Source organism: Eutrema salsugineum, unplaced genomic scaffold (genome assembly GCF_000478725.1).
Source record: "Eutrema salsugineum unplaced genomic scaffold, Eutsalg1_0 scaffold_15, whole genome shotgun sequence".
Classification (NCBI taxonomy): Eukaryota; Viridiplantae; Streptophyta; class Magnoliopsida; order Brassicales; family Brassicaceae; genus Eutrema; species Eutrema salsugineum.
In genome coordinates, this window is record NW_006256867.1 from 2,376,044 (window position 1) to 2,399,155 (window position 23,112).

The 23,112-nt window shown below is 36.4% G+C and overlaps 2 protein-coding genes and 1 non-coding gene across 3 annotated transcripts; all 3 read left to right on the forward strand.

Moving 5' to 3' along the window:
• The first annotated feature begins 1,688 nt into the window (after positions 1–1,688).
• LOC18021943 (B3 domain-containing protein At1g43171) lies at positions 1,689–2,093 on the forward strand. The gene has a single exon (XM_006404815.1). It carries the CDS (start codon positions 1,689–1,691, stop codon positions 2,091–2,093), a length of 405 nt encoding a protein of 134 aa, XP_006404878.1.
• A 9,861-nt stretch (positions 2,094–11,954) lies between these two features.
• LOC112088313 lies at positions 11,955–12,065 on the forward strand. Its single transcript, XR_002900475.1, has one exon. It is a non-coding gene; the product is annotated as a small nucleolar RNA R71 (small nucleolar RNA).
• A 1,438-nt stretch (positions 12,066–13,503) lies between these two features.
• On the forward strand, positions 13,504–22,337 carry LOC112087988. The gene is made up of 4 exons (XM_024158141.1): positions 13,504–13,570; positions 14,239–14,475; positions 20,605–21,851; positions 22,008–22,337. Exons 1-4 carry the CDS (start codon positions 13,504–13,506, stop codon positions 22,335–22,337), a joined length of 1,881 nt encoding a protein of 626 aa, XP_024013909.1.
• Positions 22,338–23,112: the final 775 nt, after the last annotated feature.

Consider the following 23,112-nt stretch of genomic DNA (forward strand, 5'->3'; position numbering starts at 1 on the left):
ATACAAAGAAAAAATTATAAAATGCAAGAATGTAATTAATAAAGTATACCAAAATATTACAATAATTTTCTCAGTCCACTAAAAAAAACTTACCAAAAGTAAAAAGTATAGGTTTTCATATGTAGGTTTTGTTTCTTCCTCTTCTAAAAAAAATCAAAAAAATATATTCAAGAGGTCAAGAGTTTGAAACTTTAGATGGTAAAATGGTCTTCTTTTTTTTTTTCTAACCTGCAGTCTTTTAAAATTCAGAAACGACTTTTGTTAGTGGCTAGATTCACTCATAGAAAAGGTATTGATTTATCATGAGATGTTTGTCCAGTGATGAAATATGTTTCCATAGAAGTTTTCGACGCTTCATCTATGGTTAGGTTACACGTTTCAGGTGAGTTTTGAATATCATTGACCTTTTTATACATTATCTTTTTCCGCTAAAAAACTGCATTTTTTCATGTTTTACATCTTTTTCTTGGGACAAATATTTTTCTTCTTCCATTATGAATCCCAGATAGAATTCTTAAGCTCACTCTTTTGAGAAACACGAGTAGATTGGTCAAACATAAAAGCAAACATTGCCTTTTGTCAGTTTCGTTCCTTCCATAGTTACCATACAAAACCAATTATAAAGATTTAAATGGTTGTTCAGTCCACTCTGCATCGAACTAATAAACTAATATTTTGGTACGCTAAGGTGTATACTACATATGGTACACTTTGGTTTTGGTGTGGACTGAAAAAATTGGACGAAAAGTGATAATTTGGTACACATCTACTGTTCATTGTGTGCTAATATGTTGTTTTTGTCCGAAGCTGGTTTGAAATTGGTTCGAAGTAAATCATACAAAAATGCTATTGGTAAAAAAGAAGTAGACTAATCCGACTTTCGTCTGAGCTGGAATGGATTATACAACTATTCAATGCCTAAATGTTTTAGACAATTTCTTAAAGATGGAACAAATGGAACAATGCATATGTCATTTTCCGTACTAATGTGTAAAAAGGTGTAATTCACTACTAAAAAATATTTTAAATAATAGAAGATTTGAAAGTTATTTACAAATGACTAATTTAATAACATAAGACTTTAAATTTTTTTTAAAAATTTATATCTGAAGAACTATTTGTTACGAATCATTTTTAATCTTTTTCTACATTTATATTATCGTCCAAAAATAACTAAAAATCTAAACTAAAAATAAATTTCAAACATCATTTAAAAATATCTACTCATTTGCGTAGGTACTTATCTAGTTATTACTGAAAGCAAACTTCCTTCCCAAGTTAAATGCTGTTCTTTCTATTTCAATTTCAGGAATTAAACAAAAACTACAAATTTAGACTTTAACTATTATTTTTTTTTTTGTTGAACATGACAATTCCTATAATGTTAATGGAAGATTTCTAATTGTCTCTGATTTTGTTTTAATTTTGCTAGTTGTTAAAAAAAAATTAAATGATATTCTTCCCATTTCAATTTTGGGAGTATTAAAGAAAAAATAGAGATTTAGACAATTTCGATAATGTTAATGGAAGAGTTCTAATTTTCTTCGATTTACCTCTTTAATTTTTTTGTATTTTTTTTTTTCTTCTTAAGGTAGGCCTCCTATATATATACATACAGAAGAAGGCAAATAATTTTACAAGCATTCTTCTACTTTCCAAAACCATCTTCGGTTAAAAAAATTAGCAAGATGAATTATTATTGTGAGTATAGAATAGACCCGGCTATGATCATATCAAAAAAGCTATCAAAAAGTGATCTTGATGGTAATGTGAAACTATCGAAAAAACAAGTAATATCTGTTCTCAGGAAGATGAAAGGCGTTACACAAGAGACTTTGCAAAACGGTATCGAAGTGAAAGTTCTCAACACTGCTGAAGCAGACCCCAACACTAACTATAGAGGCGATGAGTACACAGTTACTCTGAGATGTATTGGCAATAATAAATTTTATTTCGGGGTTTGTTGGAGTACTATGAAGCATTCAATGGATCTCAACGAAGGCGAAACTCTGAAGCTCTACTGGGATTACTTAGAAGAAGCATTCATTGTTCTTAATATTCCATATTTAGTTATAGACGATGATGTGATTTGATGTTGTAGTTCGACTACATCTATCTTCCTTTATGTTTTTTCTATGTTTTACCTTATGTTTTGAATTTTCTATTCTAGTTAAATGTTTTTTTTTTCCTATTTTGGTATGATTTCTAATCTACCAATAATAACAATCTTTAATTATGGAATAATGATGTGATTTGATGATCTAGCTTGGTTTTCCTATTTTTACTTCATGTTTTGGATTTTATATTTTAGTTAAGTGTTGATTTACTTTTCCCTAGTTTTTTCTGATTTTTTCTTATATATGCTAACGTGCATAACACGGGAACATCTTTGCTTACATCATTATATTATATGTGAAGTCTTAATCTGATGTGTCGCGTTCACAGCGATTCTCGGAATAAATAATGATGTGTCTTATTATTATTCGTCTAACTTAGTGTAACTTTCTTACATGTCGTTTTCACTTAAATCAAACCGAGAATTTTCACTTAAATCAAACCGAGAATTTTCACTTAAATCACATCGAGAATCTGATTTTGAATATATCGATATTTTTTAAAATGATTTCGAACGGTTTATTTGACCAAACGAATTCTGATTTTGTTTCGTTAATTAATACTAACCAACTGATTTTCAATATACGTTTTAATTATTTTCACTTAAATCAAACCAAAAATTTTCAATTAAATCAAACCGAGAATCCGATTTCGAATATATCGATATTTTTTTAAATGATTTCGAATGGTTAACCTGACCAAACGAATTCTGATTTTGTTTCGTTAATTACAACTAACCAACTGATTTTCAATATAAGTTTTAATTATCGGTTTGATTTGGGTAAAACAGTTGAATTCAGAATAAGACATTTTTCTTGATAAAAATCCCATGTCGGTTTCACTTAAATCAAACGAGAATCCGATTTCGAATATACCAAGATTTTTAAAATGATTTCGAATGGTTTACCTGACCAAACGAATTCTGATTTTGTTTTTATAAGTTTTAATTATGGATTTGATTTGGGTAAAACGGTCGACTTCGAAATAAGATATTTTCTTTGGTAAAAACCCTATGTCGGTTTTACTTAAAACAAACCAAGAATCCGATTTAGAATATACTAAAAAAATTTAAAATGATTTCGAATGGTTTACTTGACCAAACGAATTCTGATTTTGTTTCATTAATTTCAACTAACCAACTGGTTTTGAATATAAGTTTAATTATTGGTTTGATTTAAGTAAAACGGCCGAATTCGGGAGTAGCCATTTTCTTTGATATAAACCCCACAAATTCAGAATACAACTAACCAACTAATTTTCAATATAAGTTTTGATTATTATCACTTAAATCAAACCGAAAATCCAATTTTGAATGTACTGATATTTTTTAAAATAATTTTGAATGGTTTACCAGACCAAACGAATTCTGATTTTGTTTCGATAATTACAACTAATCGATAACACCGTATTTGTACCCATTTTCACTAATGTTTTCTTATGCTATTTCAAAAGTTTTAACTAGTTTTAAGTTATTTTATCATGGTTTTCCTATATTTGTAGTTTCAAGACTCTTTTCAGATTACTTAAGCAAAGATAATGCAAATTGGAGAAAAATCCACTTTTGGTCAATTTTGAACTATCAGAAGTTTCACATCCGATTAAGACCCTTTTACCGTCTGATCAAGCTCAAATTCAGACACAAAATATAGCAGACAACCGGCTTTCTAATGCAATTGGATTGGGGGCAATCCAACGGTTGGATCATAAGTTATACCCAATTTGCTGAAGACATGTTCTGCAGTCTTGCAAAAGAAGCAAGAGAAGGAATGAAGTTTGTACATCACAAGCCACCGCGGTTCCGAAGCTCGTGACCGCGGCAAAAATCCTCCTGGCCGCTCTTCAGAGTCCTCCAACCGCAGTGAACCATCATTTACAGCCCTGGAGAGATTTCATTCTGCGACAAGCCCATTTTTGGTCCAATGGCCCATTTTTGGTCCAATGGCCCATTTTCAAGCCCAACTCATCCTCTCTTCAAAGAAAAATCTAATGAAGACCAGAAAGACTTGGAGACTTATAAATATGTATTTTAGAATATCTAATTCGTGTGTGCTCCTTTCCCCTTGTTAGGGAGGCACTCAACTTTTGTTTCTTATGTTAAGATTAGGGAGATGGAGATTTTTCTCTTGAACATTTGTTCTTTCTTTTCATCTATCTATTCAGTTTATGAAATCTCTTTTACTTTACTGCTTTTCTATTTCAAAACCAATGATGATGTTTTCAAGCTCAGCCATGTCTGAGTAGTTACCTTCTTGGGTAAGAGGACTATCGATAGGGACCCCATGACAGATGACATCTAGGTTTTTTAGGTTAAAGGATTTCGATTTTAAATGATTCTCCCATTCATCCTGTACTCAAGGCGTTACGCTGGAGTAGATAACCAGCGTCCGATACAAGGTTAAATCCGAGCCATGAGAGTGTTGTATTTGAGTTATCTTAACTGGATCTTATGGACGTCACCATCGTAGGAGACGAAAGCTACATATGGAGGATATGTAAGCCGAGATGGATTTCGATGTGAAATGCATGATCTTATTTCGGCATGAGAGCAAGAGTTAATTGCTGTTTTTAATTGATTAGATGATTAGGATGATGAGAGTTGGCTAATCTTATAAGTGTATATCCTAGTTTCAGAGTCATAGAAAATCTTTACTTAGATGCCTTGTGTCATAGATCATGAACCCTAGAGATGAACCCTAATACCCAACACGTTTTTCATCTGTTGTTCTTGTATATCGCTTTTAGTTTTATTTTTTGTTTAGATTAGTAGAAATTGTGACACCAAAACCCCACAAAAACCTCTATTGGTCTTTGACTTCAATTACTAATCCAGTTTGAGGTTTTTGCAGAAAAGACAACTCTCGCTGTAGATTGACACCCTAAGTACTACAATGCACTGCTGTGCATTTTCAGACACTAAGGTTTACAAATTTAAAACTTCATCTGCGACCCCTCAACCCTAACTCGCATCAAGCTTTTGGCGCCGTTGCCGGGGAGAGATTTGTTCTTGCTTCTGCCAAACTTCATAGGTTAGTAAACCCGACTCTTAGACACTCTTTCTTTTAAAATTTCGTTTTCTTTTTCTTTTTTTTTCAGGTTTCTGGAACATTTATTCGCCTCGGGAGCAAGATGAGATCATTGGGCGAGGGTGTTATAACCCGTGTGCTGCTCAATACTCTCATTCATACGCCTATAGTCAATCGGACTATATGGATTGGAACTCTTATCTGAACCATCATTGCCGAGATGAAGTGCAGAATGATAAGGTCCACCGATTAAGTCTACAAAAAAATCAATTAAGTTCCAAGCTTAATCGACTTGTTGCTATGATGAATCAGTAAGCTGATGAAGAGATGGACATTATTCTTCAAGAGCTGAATGAATCCATGCCTCGAGATGATGGGTGTTGGGTAGCTTATGAATGAGATGGAGAACCTCCATCAAATTTGTTAATAAGAGTATGATCAATGAAAGTCTCTTGGATCCTAATTCTCGCATCATCAAATCCAGTCACCAAGGAAGAGAAGAACCTGTTTCTATTCCCAGCAATGACCTCATCACTAACAAACCATTCGAGTGCCTCGAAGTTGATAAAGAGGATCATAACCCTCCTTTTCTTGATGAGCCAAAGCCTTCCTCTGCCTCAACTCCTCACAACTTTGAGTGTGAGAAAAATCTCATGAAGGATGATACACTAATGGTGAAGTCCCTGATTGAAGCTCCTGAAGAAGAGCAAGGAATAGAAGTTCATGATTCTCTTTGTGATCTAAAATCTGATGAGATTCAAATACCAAAGTGATGTGCTCAGGTTTTAACCCTAGTTTTCTGCAAGCGCACAGATGTACGTTGTAGTACTTAGGGGTCGATCCACTGAAGACCAAGTAACTGCAATACGAGTTTACTTGAGATGAGAACTGAGCTAAGATGAAAATATGGGTGTTTGTTTGGAGGTTGTGAACAATGACGAAAATAGCAAATAATAAACTTAAAAACAAGTAAACAATAAGATTAAATCAATACGAGAAGGTGTTGGGCATTAGGGAATTCACCGGGAATCATAGACTAGCTAACAAGAGAATTAAACATAGAGTTTTCAATAGATATGTTCCTGAAATCAAACCCAGACTAACCTACTCACGTAATATTAATCACAAATCAATTCACTCAGATTTACTAAACTCCCATTCAGTTCTCTAAGTGTCTAGACAAATTAGCTTGATAATTTCACAAAAACGCTTTAGATCGACTCACGCTGTCTAAGAGAATTTGTTCATCTAAATAGGGTTAATCGATTCAACAACACTTTCGATGAGTAAATCAACCTAATCGCAGTAGCTAGATGATCGATCCAAGCCACATAAATGAAACGCAAATTTAGACGAAGAACACTAAAGATAACCTCTAATCTAACAAACCAGAAATCAATCCATGAATCCCATTGAAAAATTCCTTAAAACCCAACAAGGGAATCACTCAATCATAGTGTATAAGAACATCACAGAAGTATTGTAGTTTGCTGGAAATTAAATAAGAGAAAGGTAAAGAATGAATAACGAGGATGAAGATGGAGATTGATGGTGGCTCCTTCGGCCACTCCTTCTCCTGAAGACGGCAACTCCGAGGTATGCGGCTCTTCTCTGCTCTCTCTCCACGACCTGGTCACTAGAATGACCTAAAACGAGTATATATAGCCTTCTAATTCGTTGGAAACGTCTAGGGTTTGAAGAATAAGTAGTGGGCTGGACTTGGGCTTGAATTAGGTCACTTTCGGACGTCAACGTTGTCTGGCCACGGTCGTGGTGGTCCTGACCGCGGGGAATCATAGTCTGGCCGCGGTCGCGGCCTATGCTCTCCTTCGAGACTGCATTTTCTGTCTTTAGTGCATCGAGAATATCTGAAGATCTAACCGTTGGATTGTCTCCACACCAATTGCATTAGAAAGCTGGTTGTCTCCTCTATGTTGTCTAAACTTTTGGGGATGATCAGACGGTGAAAAGGTCTCCATCGAGTACCATACTTCTGACAATCTGCATTTATCTAAAATTGCTCATTTGTTCCAAATTGCACATCTTTAGTCCAAGTTTCCTGAAAAGTCTTTTAAAACTCTAAAACATAGAAATCACTTAAAAACCATTGAAAACAGAGTTAAAACACATGCATAAGATATTAAAACGATCCATAAAAATGGTCAAAATCCGGTGTTATCAACTCCCCCAGACTTAAACCTTTGTTTGTCCTCAAACAAAACATAGATCAAGCCAGGAAAGAATCTTTAAAAACCCGCAGGAACTAAACAATATCTCAGTGACCATCTTTCTAAACCATAACCTATCGTAAAACATCTATCTGGATATAGTCTAGAAAATTCTCACCAAAACACAAACATAACTAGTCCGTTGATCCGTCATGCAAAAATCTACACACTTAGATCTAACTTCCTGTAAACTAGCTCTTTACATTCATTAAGTGCATAGTGAATTCTCATTAAAGACATCATACAGGGTAGACGGCGTTTGGTAATTAAGGGCTATTTAAGTGGTGGAGTTAAAGTGTTTCGGGTTACCTGAAGATCTGAAGGATGCAAGATATTATGCAAAACCGCAAGAGAGAGAAGGACCTGTTGATGACTGCAGATTTTCAGTCACTTCTCCTTTGCCAAATGCTGTGGCATAATCTTCCTCCATTGTTGTAAACAGCTACTCCCCCAGACTTAGACCTTTTCTGAGAATCAGAAAGATAATCTTCAAAATTCCAAATAATCAGATTAAAGCTTGCCTCAAGTATAAAACTCGATCCTCCTAGACTCTCTAAGGTTTTAAATTTCCTTTCCCTTCGTCTTTTTTTTTCTTTCTCTTTTTTTCGGATATATTTATTTTATTTTTTTTTGAAAGGGGAAACAACCTTTTATAGAGAGAGAGAGTCTAAGGGACGAAATTGTACCAAGATTTTGAAGTTTTTCCAAGGCAAACTGAGTTTTCTCCTTTTGTTGAATCAATCCAATGAAATCGCAGGTTTCTGTCTTTAGTGACTGAAAACCGCGTTGATCCTCTTTTTCTCCGACGTTTTTGCACATATCTGCATATAGGACAGTGAAAAAAAAGAGTGCATGTGGTTTGAAAGAGGCTGGGTTACTGTGGGGAACCAGCTAAAGGTGAACTAGCCATTCATGATCAACAAAGAGTGGTAAAAGGGTAAAGGAGTCCTGAATGTATGATTCGTTTCCCTGATCTAATGCTTTAATGAGAAAGTTAAGTCAAGATTAAGTCGAAATAAAATAAGCTAGTATATCCTGTCAGAAAGAATCTCCATGAATAAAAGTCCACTGGTGGGAGTTCGTAGTGTAAGTACTCTAGCTACCGCATAATCTAGGCCTAAATCACAGAAATAGCAAAAAAACAAGGAAATAGCGTAGAAGCACACTGGTCTAAATCATTATAGTATTGTTTATTTTATTCCTGGTTTGAAAACGTTTTGAAAATTTTTTGAAAAGTTTTTGGGTAATTTTTTTATGTCCAAAACAAACTCAAAACAAATCAAATTTCGTTAGTAACGGATGAACATCCTCCCCCATATTTATTTCACACTGTCCTCAGTGTGATAAAATCTAAGAAATGATGGATAAGGAAATAGAAATTTGAAGTGTTTAGATGTACTTACCTTGCCAGAAGAATGAGTCGCGGTTGGGAGGATGGCACCGTCGGTCGAGGTTTCAACAGGGCCGGAGTAATTGCCGATTTTTGGTTTAGGATTTCTGCTCGTCTTTTATTCGTTCTTCTTTGTAAAAACCTGAAATTAAATGAAACAAAAACAAAGCAACAACATAGAAAATAAAGATCAAAGGGAAATAAGTAAAATACCGAGTGGGTTACCTCCCACTAAGCACTTGTTTTAAGTCGTTAGCTTGACTTGGTCGTCTTTTAGGCATTAGGCGCATCTGCTAATGAGATCGGATCTTCCTTTTCTGCAAGATATGTCTTAAGACGTTGTCCATTGACAGTGAAATCACCTCCTTGGCACAGCACCATAGGGTAAAACCTCTTTGATTTTGAAAGGTCCAGACCATCGAGATTTAGGCTTTCCGGAAAACAATTTTAGACGTGAGTTATAAAGTAGAACCTGGTCATTAGGTGAGAACGTCTTATGAACTATTTTTCTGTTATAAAACTCCTTCGTCTTCTCCTTATAGATCTTAGAATTCTCATAGGCGTTATGGCGAATCTCGTCTAACTCATTTGCCATCTGGATATCGTAATTCAGCTTTCTTATTGCCCATTCTGCCCTGAGCTCTAACTCCCATGGAAGATTACAAGCCTTACCATAAACAAGTTGAAAAGGTGTAGTGGCCAATGGGGTTTTGAACGCAGTTCTATATGCCCAAAGAGCATCATCGAGCTTTGCTGACCAATTTTTTCTTGTCGGTCCTATTGTCTTTTCCAAAATTCTTTTGAGTTCTCTGTTTGATACCTCCACTTGGCCACTCGTCTGTGGGTGATAAGGTGTAGCTATCTTATGCTTCACTCCGTTTTTCTTCAACAGATTCTCAAAGACTTTGTTGATGAAGTAAGAACCACCATCACTTATCACGATTCATGGAACACCAAATCTTGGAAATATGATCGACTTGAACATCTTCATTACTACTTTTGCGTCATTTGTGGGGCTGGCTATGGCTTCTACCCACTTAGACACGTAGTCAACAGCAACAAGGATGTACTTGTTTCTAAAAGACGAAGGAAAAGGACCCATAAAGTCGATTCCCCAAACATCAAAAACTTCAACTTCTTGAATGAAGTTTTGTGGCATCTCATGTCGCTTGCTGATGTTCCCTTGTCTTTGGCAAGCATCACACTTAGATTTGAATTTATGGGCGTCCTTGAACATGGTAGGCCACCAATAACCAGTTTGTAAAACCTTCGCTACAGTCTTATCAGTAGCAAAGTGTTCAGCATAGTTAGATCAGTGACAATGAAAAAGGATTTCTGGAACTTCTTCTTCGGAGATGCACCTGCGAAACAAGTTATCTGCACACTGTTTATAAAGATATGGTTCATCCCAAAAGTACCTTCTTATATCACACAAGAACTTCTTTTGTTGTAGCCGAAGAATCGTGGCGGTTCGACCTCTGCTGCTAGGTAATTCGCGATATGCATAAACCAAGGAAGCTCGGAAGGTTTTGCTTTTGGAGGCGGGGCTGGACGTGTCTCTGGGGTGACTACTTTAGCATTACCATCTTTCTCCACGTCTCCAATAGGATCTTGAGAGGTCGATGTCGAGCTTGCACCAGGTGAGGTAGTTTTGCCCTTATATTTCTTTGATTTGCGCTTAGACTTCCTTGCTTTGTGCTTTGATTTTCTCGACTCGACAACTCCCTTAGGCCCGACTAAAGGGGCTTGTATAGAAACGTGTTGGCACCTTCCCTTGTTATCTCCAGGGTCTAGAATCAACTTCTCTTCCTTGTAGATGGTTATACAGTAAGAATTTCCACCACTACAGACTGTAGGATAGAAGATTCTCTTTTTGACTTTAGAAAAACAAACTCTTGGTTGGGATAATCAACAACTGCCCCCACTGTTGTAAGGAATGAACTTCCAAATATTAACGCCCTGGGAGAGTCATTTTCCATCTCAAGAATGTGAAAATCAACAGGAACAAGACACCCTCCTACTTGCACCATCAAATCCGTTACGAAACCATACGGAATCGTGCTTGAATTGTCTCCAAACTTAACAGAACCGTGATTGATGTCACGCATCCCCAGCTCGGTTGCAATTGCTTTAGACATCACATTCACATTTGCTCCTGTGTCACATAGAGTGTCAGAAAATTCCATACCTTCAATTTTGCAGGGAAAGACAAACTTCACCGAATCATTTATCTTATGAAGCTTCCTTTGATGTGGAACTTTGCCTAATGCATCATACTCTTCAGGACATGCTGGAGATTCAACTTCAGTGTCCTGATTGCTAGGAATAGGCGTGACTTCTCTCTCACCATCAGTGTTTATGACATTGCAACGCCACATTGGATTGTCTACGGTTTTTCCCGGAAGGTGACCATCTTGTCTCTTCACACTTTCTCCAATTTGTCCGATTTGATTCTCGAGCATCTTGACATGAGTTGAGAGGTTAGTGAACTTCTGAAATGACTCCTCAATGTTCTTGTTGAGGTAATCATTCATGATGTCTAACTTGTACTCAAGATCATCCATGTTGTCTAACTTAACCTCAAGGTTGCGAGTGTCTTGGGTGCTTTTTTCATGTACCTCAGCGATTCGTCTGTCGATAACTTCGGTGTTTTTTGAACTATCTATGGTTTGTGATAGCTGCACGTCCATGCTGTCAACCTGAGTGGAAAGAGCTTCAAATTTACCATTAAGGTCAGTGTATAGGCAGTCCACTCTTATATCCACATCGTCTGCTAATCTTTGCAGCTTCATAAGAAGTGGTTGCACCATAAGCTCGAGCTTGTTGTCTTGAGAGGTTGGAGATGATTTTGGAGCAGATTGGAGATTCATATGGGTGTGATCTTGTGCTCCAAGTTGATGATTAATCCCAGCTGCATTAACTGCTTCGCAGACATTAACAGAACGCTGCTGATTTTGGAGAAACAATTTCACCATGGCTTTAAGTTCTTCAATCTCCTTATGATCATGAGAAGTAGAACGTGATGTTCTTCCTTGATCAGGACAATTATTTCTGCTGCTTGCAGCAAGATTATTAATCAAGATGTAAGCTTCTTCCACAGTCCTTGTCATGAAGTTTCCATCGCTTGCTACATTTAGAGGCGCCTTAGATGTCCATTCAAAACCTTCGTAGAAGGTATTCAAGATGCATGTCTCTGTAAAACCGTGGTGAGGACATTCTCTGATGTAGCCTTTATAACGGTCCCAAGCTTCATGAAAAGGTTCGCCTCCTTTTTGTTGGAACCTATAAATCTTGTCTCTAAAAAAGCTTGATCTAGAGGTGGTGTAGAAATGGTTAAGGAAGGCAGCTTTTCATTCGTCCCATGATTCGAGTGAAGCAGGAGACAAAGACTTGAACCAAGCACGCGCCTTATCACAAAGAGAAAATGGAAACAACTTGCACTTTATGTAATCTGCAGGAACTCCGATGGATTGCTTGGTACTGCAGATTTCTTCAAAATCTTCTAGATGGTCCATAGGATTCTCCGATGCATCGCCATGGAACTGGTTTTGCTTGACCAATTTTATGAGTTTCGGACTAATCTCATAGTCTACGCTGATGGGTTGTAGACTAATGGGAGTTCGGTTCTCATAGAAAGCGTACGGAGTGTTATAATCTCTTAGAGTTAAGCGAGAAGCATTTTGGAACCTAACGTGCTCATCAACGTTTTGCTGGACGTGGTGGTTATCTCTAAGCCTATCTAAACCTTGCAAGTGTCTATTGTTATCGCCCATCTCTAATTTTTGTGTGTGTGTGTGTTTTTTTTAATTAATTAATTTATATATTTTTTTTATATTATATATATTTTTTTTCGTTTTTTTTAATATTAATTTATATATATGTATATATATATATATGTTATATAAAAAATAAATATATTCTCTTTTTTTTTTAACCTGAAACTCGTAGGCAACGTTAAAGGTCACCGGCAACGGCGCCAAAAACTTGATGTGCTCAGGTTTTAACCCTAGTTTTCTGCAAGCGAACAGATGTATGGTGTAGTACTTAGGGGTCGATCCACTGAAGACCAAGTAACTGCAATACGAGTTTACTTGAGATGAGAACTGAGCTAAGATGAAAATATGGGTGTTTGTCTAGAGGTTATGAACAGTGACGAAAATAACAAATAATAAACTTAAAAACAAGTAAACAATAAGATCAAATCAATACGAGAAGGTGTTAGGCATTAGGGAATTCACCGGGAATCATAGACTAGCTAACAAGAGAATTAAACATAGAGTTTTCAATAGATATGTTCCTGAAATCAAACCCAGACTAACCTACTCACGTAGTATTAATCACAAATCAATTCACTCAGATTTACTAAACTCCCATTCAGTTCTCTAAGTGTCTAGACAAATTAGTTTGATAATTTCACAAAAACGCTTTAGATCGACTCAGGCCGTCTAAGAGAATTTGTTCATCTAAATAGGGTTAATCGATTCAACAACACTTTCGATGAGTAAATCAATCTAATCGCAGTAGCTAGATGATCGATCCAAGCCACATAAACGAAACGCAAATTTAGACGAAGAACACTAAAGATAAACTCTAATCTAACAAACCAGAAATCAATCCATGAATCCCTTTGAAAAATCCCTTAAAACCTAACAAGGGAATCACTCAATCATAGTGTATAAGAACATCACAGAAGTATTGTAGTTTACTGGAAATTAAATAAGAGAAAGGTAAAGAATGAAGAACGAGGATGAAGATGGAGATTGATGGTGGCTCCTTCGGCGACTCCTTCTTCTCCCGAAGACGGCAACTCCGAGGTATGCGGCTCTTCTCTGCTCTCTCTCCACGACTTGGTCATTAGAATGACCTAAAACGAGTATATATAGCCTTCTAATTCGTTGGAAACGTCTAGGGTTTGAAGAATAAGTAGTGGGCTGGACTTGGGCTTGAATTAGGTCACTTTCGGATGTCAACGTTGTCTGGCCGCGGTCGTGGTGGTCCTGACCGCGGGGAATCATAGTCTGGCCGCGGTCGCGGCCTATGCTCTCCTTCGAGACTGCATTTTCTGTCTTTAGTGCATCGAGAATATCTGAAGATCTAACCGTTGGATTGTCTCCAAACCAATTGCATTAGAAAGCTGGTTGTCTCCTCTAGGTTTTCAAAAATTTTGGGGATGATCGGACGTTGAAAAGGTCTCCATCGAGTACCATACTTCTGACGGTCTGCATTTATCTAAAATTGCTCATTTGTTCCAAATTGCACATCTTTAGTCCAAGTTCCTGAAAAATCTTTTAAAAATCTAAAACATAGAAATCACTTAAAAACCATTGAAAACAGAGTTAAAACACCTGCATAAGATATTAAAACGATCCATAAAAATGGTCAAAATCCGGTGTTATCACAAAGCTCACTGCAGAGGAAACAGGTATTTTGAAAACCGATTCATCTATGATTTATATTCACAGTGGAAATATTTTTTCTGCAGTTCTATTAGGTTTCACACCCATTTTTTCTCTTCAAGTGGAAGATTTTCTTGTTCCTAATGATTTCCATGTTATGGAGATGAGAAAGGATGCAAAGAACTCTCATTGCCTGACCATATGCAGTGGAGAAATACCAGTTTTTGATCCTGGAGGAGCTACAAAGGTCCCTGAAAACGTCCTAGAAGAAGGTCCACCCTTCACACTTCATAAAAACATTGACCAGAGAAGTTCAATGTGCAGTAAGATTTCTCTTGATGCACACATGATCTTTGCTTCCATTGGACGTGATGGATACTCAAATAGAGCCAAAGTGAAGCATAGATGGCCCTCAAAACTATTCCCTCAAGACTTGTCACAAAGGAGAAAGCATCAAAGATTTATATCCCGAAGAAGTTCCAAGACTAATTTTTGATCCTAGAGGAGACAGTTTCTTTGTAGGTATGTTTTCTTTTAGTTTTTCTTTCTTTTTTCCATTAATATTTTATCTTCTCTTAGTTTCAGGTTTTCATAAAACACACAAAACAAAAAATTTTTGATTCACCACGGCTGGGAGCCCCTGATCCGCGGCCAGCCTCACCTGACCGTCGGCCGCGACGCCTTCACCCGCGGCCGAACCAACCCACAACTTGCGGCCATACCACACCATCCCACAGTCCAGTCTCCTGACCCGCGGTCGACCCACTTCCTGACCTGCAGCCGTACCATCCATCTCATAGCCCAGCTCCATGCCTCAGCCGGATCCAGCTACACCTCAGCCGTAAATCCCTGACCCGGAACCTGATGCACTCGGCTAGACTTGGCTAATCAACCTTCCACCTTGGCCAAATCAATCCTCATTTGGATTAAAGCACTTCCACCTTGACTGTCATCCCCAAATGCATTCCACCATCATTTGCATCATCACCATCATCCCCAAATGCATTCCACCATCATTTGCATCATTCATTGCATCCTGCATCCACGTAAGTTCTATTTTTCTTATCTTTTTCCATACATTCATATCTATTTTTCATCCTTACCTGATTTATTTTACACTGGAGACAGTGTGATTTAAGTCTGGAGGAAGATTTCATCCCTGTCTAACCATCTTTTCTTTCATGAGTCTTTGCATTCTGCATTTTTATTCAAAATATTTTAATTTTTTAAAGTGTTTTCAAAGTATAAATACGTTTTGAGGGAATGATGACAAAAATCCGTGATGATAACCAACCTGTTTGCTTCTACACCATCTTTTTATGAAAGCTCTTTCAAGGTTTAGTACTAAACTAGGCGGTAGCTAGAGTACCTACACTACGAAATCCCACCAGAGAACTTCTATTCATGGAGATTATTTCTAACAAGATATACTAGCTCATTTTACTTGGACTTAATCTTGACATCTAATTTTCTCATCAATGGTTTTAGGAAGGCATCATGATGTACTTCTAGGACATCTTTACCTTATTATTACCACTCTTTGTTATCCTAGATGACCAGTTCATCTTTAGCTGGTACCATATCCTTAAATGGTCAAACATCATGCATTCTCTCTTAAGTTTGTATCGACAGATATGTGCAAAAACGCCGGAGAGGGAGGACCAACATAGTTTTCAGTCACTCAAGAGAAAGAGTGAAGAAAATTGGGAAAGAGGAGTATCAGAAATCCTATCAAGCTTAATGGTGCCTCAAAAAGCTCATTCTTAAAGGTAAATCTCGTGCTCCCTAAGATTCTATGTAAGAAGGTGGTTTTCTCTTTCAAAAAAAAAATCAAAAAGAAAAAAAAAAGAGGAAAAAAAAAGAATAAAAGGAAAGGAAACCAAAAGTCTAAAGAGTCTTAAATAGCCGAAAATATTTTGAACAAAGGCTATAAGTATTCATCTAAGGAGTTATGGTTTTACAACCTAGACGAAAATCTAAGTTTGAGGGAGTTATGAGGAAAACCTGAAGAAAGGAGATCAAAAATATTAAGGCAAGAAGAATGTGGCTGGATACTGTGGACGTCAACAGTTTCATCTTCTCTTGTTGTTTTGCATAATATATTGTCTCTCTAGTAAACACATCAAACCTCACCAATAAACAGCCCTTTGAATACCTAGCCTTGAATACTTCTTTTATTATTCTTCTGATGAGAACCATTGGAACCTATAATGAATATTAAGAGCTAGTTGACTGGAAGTTAAGTCTAAGTGTGTAGATTTTCGCATGACGGGTTAACAGACTAGTTATATTTATATTTTGGTGAGAATTTTCTAGGCTACCCTTGACTGATGCATTGAGCTCAACTATGGTCTAGAAGTATGATTACTGATGATTTTGAGTTCCTTATGATTTCTGTTAAATATATTTTCAAGCTTGGATCTTGTTTTCTTTGAGGACAAACAAAGTTTAAGTCTGGGAGAGTTGATAACACCGTATTTATACCCATTTTCACTAGTGTTTTCTTATGATATTTCAAATGTTTAAACTATTTTCAAGTGCTTTTATCATGGATTTCTTATATTTGTGGTTTCAATACTCTTTTCAGGTTACTTAGCAAAAACAATGCAAATTGGAGAAAAATCCACTTTTACATCCGATTAAGACTTTCTCACTATCTGATCAAGCTCAAATATGGACACAATATAGAGTAGAGAACCAGATTTCTAATGAAATTGGATTCGATGCAATCCAATTGTTGGATCATAGGTTATATCCAATTACTGAAGACATGTTATGTAGTCTCGCGAAAGAAGCACGAGAAGGAATGAAGTTTGGACATCACAATCCAACCACCGCGGTCCAGGAGCTCGTGCCCGCGGTAGACACCCTCCTGGCCGCTCCTCAGAGTCCTCCAACCGCAGTGAACCATCATTTACAGCCCTAGAGAGACTTTATTCTGCAACAAACCTATTTTCAGTCCAATGGTCCGTTTTCAAGCCCAATTCATTTTCTCTTCAAAGAAAACCCTAATGACGACCAGAAAGACTTGGAGACCTATAAATATGTATTTTAGAATATCTAATTCGTGTGTGCTCCTTTCCCCTTGTTAGGGAGGCACTCAACTTTTTTTTCTTAGGTTTAGATTAGGGAGATAGAGATTTTTCTCTTGAACATTTGTTCTTTCTTTTCATCTATCTATTCAGTTTATGAAATCTCTTTTACTTTACTGCTTTTCTATTTCAAAACCAATGATGATGTTTTCAAGCTCAGCCATGTCTGAGTAGTTACCTTGTTGGGTAAGAGGACTATCGAAAGGGACCCCATGACCGATGACATCTAGGTTTTTTAGGTTAAAGGATTTCGATTTTAAATGATTCTCCCATTCATCCTGTACTCAAAGCAGTACGCTGGAGTAGAAAACCAGTGTCCGATCCAAGGTTAAATCCGAGCCACGAGAGTGTTGTATCTAAGTTATCTGAACTGGATCTTATGGACATCACCGTTGTACGAGACGAAAGCTACCTACAAAGGATACGTAAGTCGAGATAGATTCCGATCTGAAATGCATAATCTTATTTTGGCATGAGAGCGAGAGATAATTGCCGATTTTAAGTAATTAGATGATTAGGATGATGAGAGTTGGATAATCTTATAAGTGTTTATCCTAGTTTCAGAGTCATAGAAAATCCTTACCTAGATTCCTTGTGTCATAGATCATCCCTAGAGATGAACCCTAATACCCAACACATTTTTCATCTGTTGTTCTTGTATATTGCTTTTAGTTTTATTTCTTGTTTAGCTTAGTAGAAATCATGACACCAAAACCCCACAAAAACCCCCATTTGGTCTTTGACTTCAATTACTAATCCAGTTTGAGGTTTTTGCAGAAAAGACAACTCTCCATGTGGATCGACACCCTAAGTACTACAACGCACTGATGTGCACTTGCAGAGACTAGGGTTTAAAAATTTAAAAATTCATCTGCGACCCTTCAACCGTAGCTCACATCACTAACCAACTGGTTTTCAATATAAGTTTTAATTATCAGTTTGATTTGGATAAAACGGTTTAATTCTGAATAAAATATTTTCTTTGATAAAAATCCCATGTCGGTTACACTTAAATTAAACCGAGAATTTGGTTTCGAATATACTAAGATTTTTTAAAATGATTTCGAATGGTTTACCTGACCAAACGAGTTCTGATTTTGTTTCGTTAATTTCAACAAACAAACTGGTTTTCAATATAAGTTTAACTATCAATTTAATTTAAGTAAAACATTTGAATTCGGGATTAGTCATTTTCTTTGATAAAAACCCACAAAATCGAAATATTCTGGTATGGTTTTAATGTTTCAACTTTCAACTAACTAATCGGATTTATGTATTAATTTGATTACTTAAATTTTGGTATAGAGTAATTCTTTCACGATTAGATTCTGATACTTAACCTCATTCGTTAGTCTAAGGATAAATATTTTTGTTGTAAAAATTTTGTTTAACTAAACTAAAACAATCGGTAATGCTATTATGCCCATATTTAGGATATAAAAGGAATATATATATAAAGCTTCTTCCACGAAAGAGCAATTTTATGCATATCAAAATAGTTAGTTTGACAAACTGAATAAATAAAAAAAAGATATACCAAAAAAATTCTCTAATACTTCCATTTAAATATCGTAATTGTAAGTTCAACAAAAAAAAAATAAGCAGATAAATATACAAAAAAGTATTCATAATTCTTATTATGTTTATATAAAACCACTTTTCATAACCCCTAACCCTATAATTCACGCAGCTGCACATCAACAAACGCTTAAATAGGTCGTCCTCCAGTTTTTTCCTTTTGTTTTTTCTTCCTCTCGTGGAATCATGTTTAGCCAAAGCTTGACGCATGCATTAGTTCAAACACATGGTAATTTTCTTAACACTTATCTTCTTTTAAAACGCACTGATTTATTGCCTCATAAATGCAGCAATATACACAATAGAGTTTTAGAAAAGAGGATTACCACATGCGCATATAGTTTTTTCTTTCTTACTTTCCTAGTTTTTGGTGAGGACATCAACAAGTTTATTAGTGCTGAGATTCCTGATAAAGATGAAGATCCCCTTCTATACGAGATTATTGGTGAGATCATGTTATATGGACCATGCAACACAAACAATCAGCGCAGTCCTTGTAGGGTAGGTAGGAAAATGTTCAAAGTTCTTCCCCAAGACCTTTAATCCAAAAACAACTATTGATGAAGCTGGTTACCCGAAATATCAGAGGCGGAAAGATGGTAGAACAATTAATAAGAAGGGAGTTGAATGTGTAACTCTTATGTTATTCCATACAATTGGGATCTATTGATTCCATTTTGAGCCCACATCAATGTCGAATGGTGCAACCAATCATGCTTTATTAAGTTCAAATACATAACCAAAGCTCCTGACTACATAATAGTTGGAGTTGGTGAAAGCGATTAAAAAATGAAATAAAAGAGCATTATAGTTGCAGGTTAAAATTTGATTTTTTTAACTATTATTTTAAGTTGTTTTTCATTACAAACCGAATTTTTAAATAAGGAAACAAATAACCACAATGAAGCTATACTTAATTCCTCTATGATGTTTCATTTTTGGGAGAATTGCTTTTATAATGTCAATTGAATTAACATTTGTCCCCTTAATGTTTTCTATTTTTTTGTCAAATTTTGACATAGTTGCCCTTTTAAATCAGTTATGGCAGTTATAATTAAAATTAAATTCGAAACTATATTTTAAAAATTTCGAAAATACCTAAAAAGGAATTTAAAATATTTTCGTATATCATTTATGGAAAGAAAATATTTTTAAAATATTTATAAAATTCGTTCTACGCTTGGTAGAATGCATGTTCTATGTTCTACGTCCACGTAGAATCTCATTTCTATAGTTCTTCACATATTCTACCAGCATGTAGAAGTCGTTTTCTATAGGTCATTATATCTTCTACCAATTGATAGATTATAACTTCTACTAGATAGACTATATTCTACATGTTAGTAGAATACATCTTCTACCCGTTAGACCAGGATCTACGTTATTGTACAATGCATCTTCTACCTATTAGACGTCATTCTACATTAACGTTGAATGCATCTTCTACCTATTAGACTTCATTCTACATTAATGTAGAATGCATCTTCTACCTGTGAGACTGCATTCTACATTAACGTAGAATACATCTTCTACCAAAATCTGAGAAAATCTAGGAAAATTAGTTAACTTCCAGAACTTAAATATTACGAAAATCTTTTTTTTTTTTAACTTGCAACGTTTTTTTTTAGACTAATGCTGTAGCGACGTTTTTTTCCCCTTTTTTGGCTGTCATCGTTCTCTTCTTATTCTTTCACATTGATCAAGCAGATTTTTCCTAAAATTACATATTTTCTGCTTCAAACATGCTACATATCTATGTGACTTGTGGTTCATGGAAATCAGGGACAGATAAGAAGTGGGTTTTTGTGGCTGATGCAGAAAAACGAGCTAGGTTAGTTGCTGTTGAATCAAATACGACTCTCGCAGAGTTAGAAACAATGGTTCTAGAAGACTATGGAGTAGTCGATCACAAAGCTGAGTTTAGTTATCTACCGAGTGATTTGATTGATACTGTAGGCTCTCCACCAGTGAGTATCGCTAATGATCGTCAGCTCAAAAATTTTGTTGGGTACTCTAGGAATAAAACCTCGGTAAATATGTGTGTGACATTCACTGTGTACGCTGAACATCCTGAGATTCCGATTAACATCGAATTGATGATGAAAGCCTCTGATTCAAGCTGTATGAAAAACGATCAGGTTGTGAAATCAGGCGATGATGATATTAGAAGCATTGGCCATAAAGTTGAGGAAGAGTTTGATGAACCCGTTATGGTTGAGAAAAAAGTTGATGGTGAGCAGAACGTTCGGCTTAACTTGCTTGATGTCGTAAAGAAGGATCAAATTTTTAGAAGCAAAACAGAGTTGAAGGCTTCTTTGGAAATTTCTGCGATGAAGTATAATTTTGACTACAACGTACTGGAATCAACCAAACGTGTGTGGTGTATCCGCTGCAAAGAGAAGTCATGCAACTGGCGTATTCGTGCACAGTGTCTTGAAGGGTCAGAGTATTTCAGAATCAATAAGTATGTCGCTCAACATACAAGCGCTCCTTCTAATAAAGACGTAGTCGGTAGGACAGCTTCAGCAAAAACTATTGGTAATCTGATTAAGAATAAGTTTGAGGGTGCTAAAGCAGGACCTAGCCCTAGAGAAATAATTCATTTTATTCGTACAGAGCATGGATGTGACATCTCTTACGACCATGCTTGGGAAGCACGTGAGTATGCGATTAGTATTGTTCGAGGCATTCCCGGGAAAAGCTATGCCAAAATTCCTAAATATTTGCACATGTTGAAAGAAGCGAATCCAGGGACCCATACGCAGTATGAAACTGACATTACTGGACGTTTCAAGTTTCTGTTCCTCTCTTTCGGTCAATCAGTACGAGGTTTTTACAAAGCTATTCGCAGAGTGATTGTTGTGGATGGGACATTTTTGAAAAATAAATATAAAGGAGTTTTGCTCGTTGCTACAGCATTAGATGGCAACTCGAACTTATATCCGATCGCATTTGGGGTTGTCAATTCAGAGAACGACCTGTCTTGGGAGTGGTTTATGAGGCAACTAAAAGTTGTCATTGCGGATGAGGTACGTTTGGCTTTTGTGTCAGATAGAAATGTTTCTGTAATTAAAGCCCTTGAGAAAGTGTACCCACAATCTAGCCATGGTATCTGTATCCACCACTTGCTGAATAATGTGATAACATTTTTCAAGACACAGGGTTTGACTGGTTTGATTGCGTAGGCTTCTAAAGAGTACAGAGTTTCTGCTTTTGATACCAAGTTTGCTGCCATTTGTTCTATTAGTCCAGCTGTTGGAAAGTATCTTCAGGACGCTGGTGTTGAGAAATGGGCACGATGCAAATTCCCCGGATTTAGGTACGATGTTAAAACCACTAACCCAGCTGAGTCGATAAATAATAAATTGCTAACTCCTAGAGAGTACCCAGTTATTCCTCTACTCGACAGCATCAGAGAAATGTTAACCAATTGGTTTTTTGAGCGTAAAAAACTTAGCTCAAAGCATCAGGCTCCTCTAACAGTTGAGGTTGAGACGAAGATCGAGAAGGATTGATAAGGGTAAAACATTCATTGTTTACCCAGTTAGCCAGGATCGATTTTTGGTCAGAGGTGACAAATATGACTGTCTTGTTGATTTGGACAGAAGAACTTGTTCATGTGGGAAGTACGACTTGCTTAAAATTCCGTGTCGGCATGCAATTAAAGCAGCGTTTTCTGTGAACCAGCAGATACACACTCTCACCGATCATTATTACACTACTGAGGCATGGAGAACAGCTTATGAGGAATGCATTAATCCAATTGCAGGTCCTGAGGATGATTGGTGTGTCCCTGATCATGTTGAACATGCCAAAGTTGTAGAACCGGAATCGCGACGAGCAGCAGGACGCAGGAAAAAACGACGATACGAAAGTGTGGAAGATAAGATACGAGCGTCCCAAGGATCACAACGGTCTAAGAAGCACAAGTGCAGTCGCTGTGGTATCGAAGGACATAAGAGAGGGACATGTGACATGCCAATATAGGCTCTTCTCTATCTCTTTTTTTTATTGTTACTCGTTTTGCTTATTTGGTTTTCTTATTTATTTTCACTTTAGGAAAGACAAATTCTGTACTGATTTTCAAGTTTAAGTGCCAAACTGGAGGTTTAACTTAGTTTAGAGATGCTTTGTACGATATGTGATGAATTTCAGGGTTAACAAGTCGTATGGGATTTCAGAGATTTTTTAAGAAAAAAAAATGAAACACATTAAAATATATTGCAAGGAAACAACTCTCGATTTATTACAATAGCTCTACTGGTTCCCCCTATGCTCATTCGTTCTCTC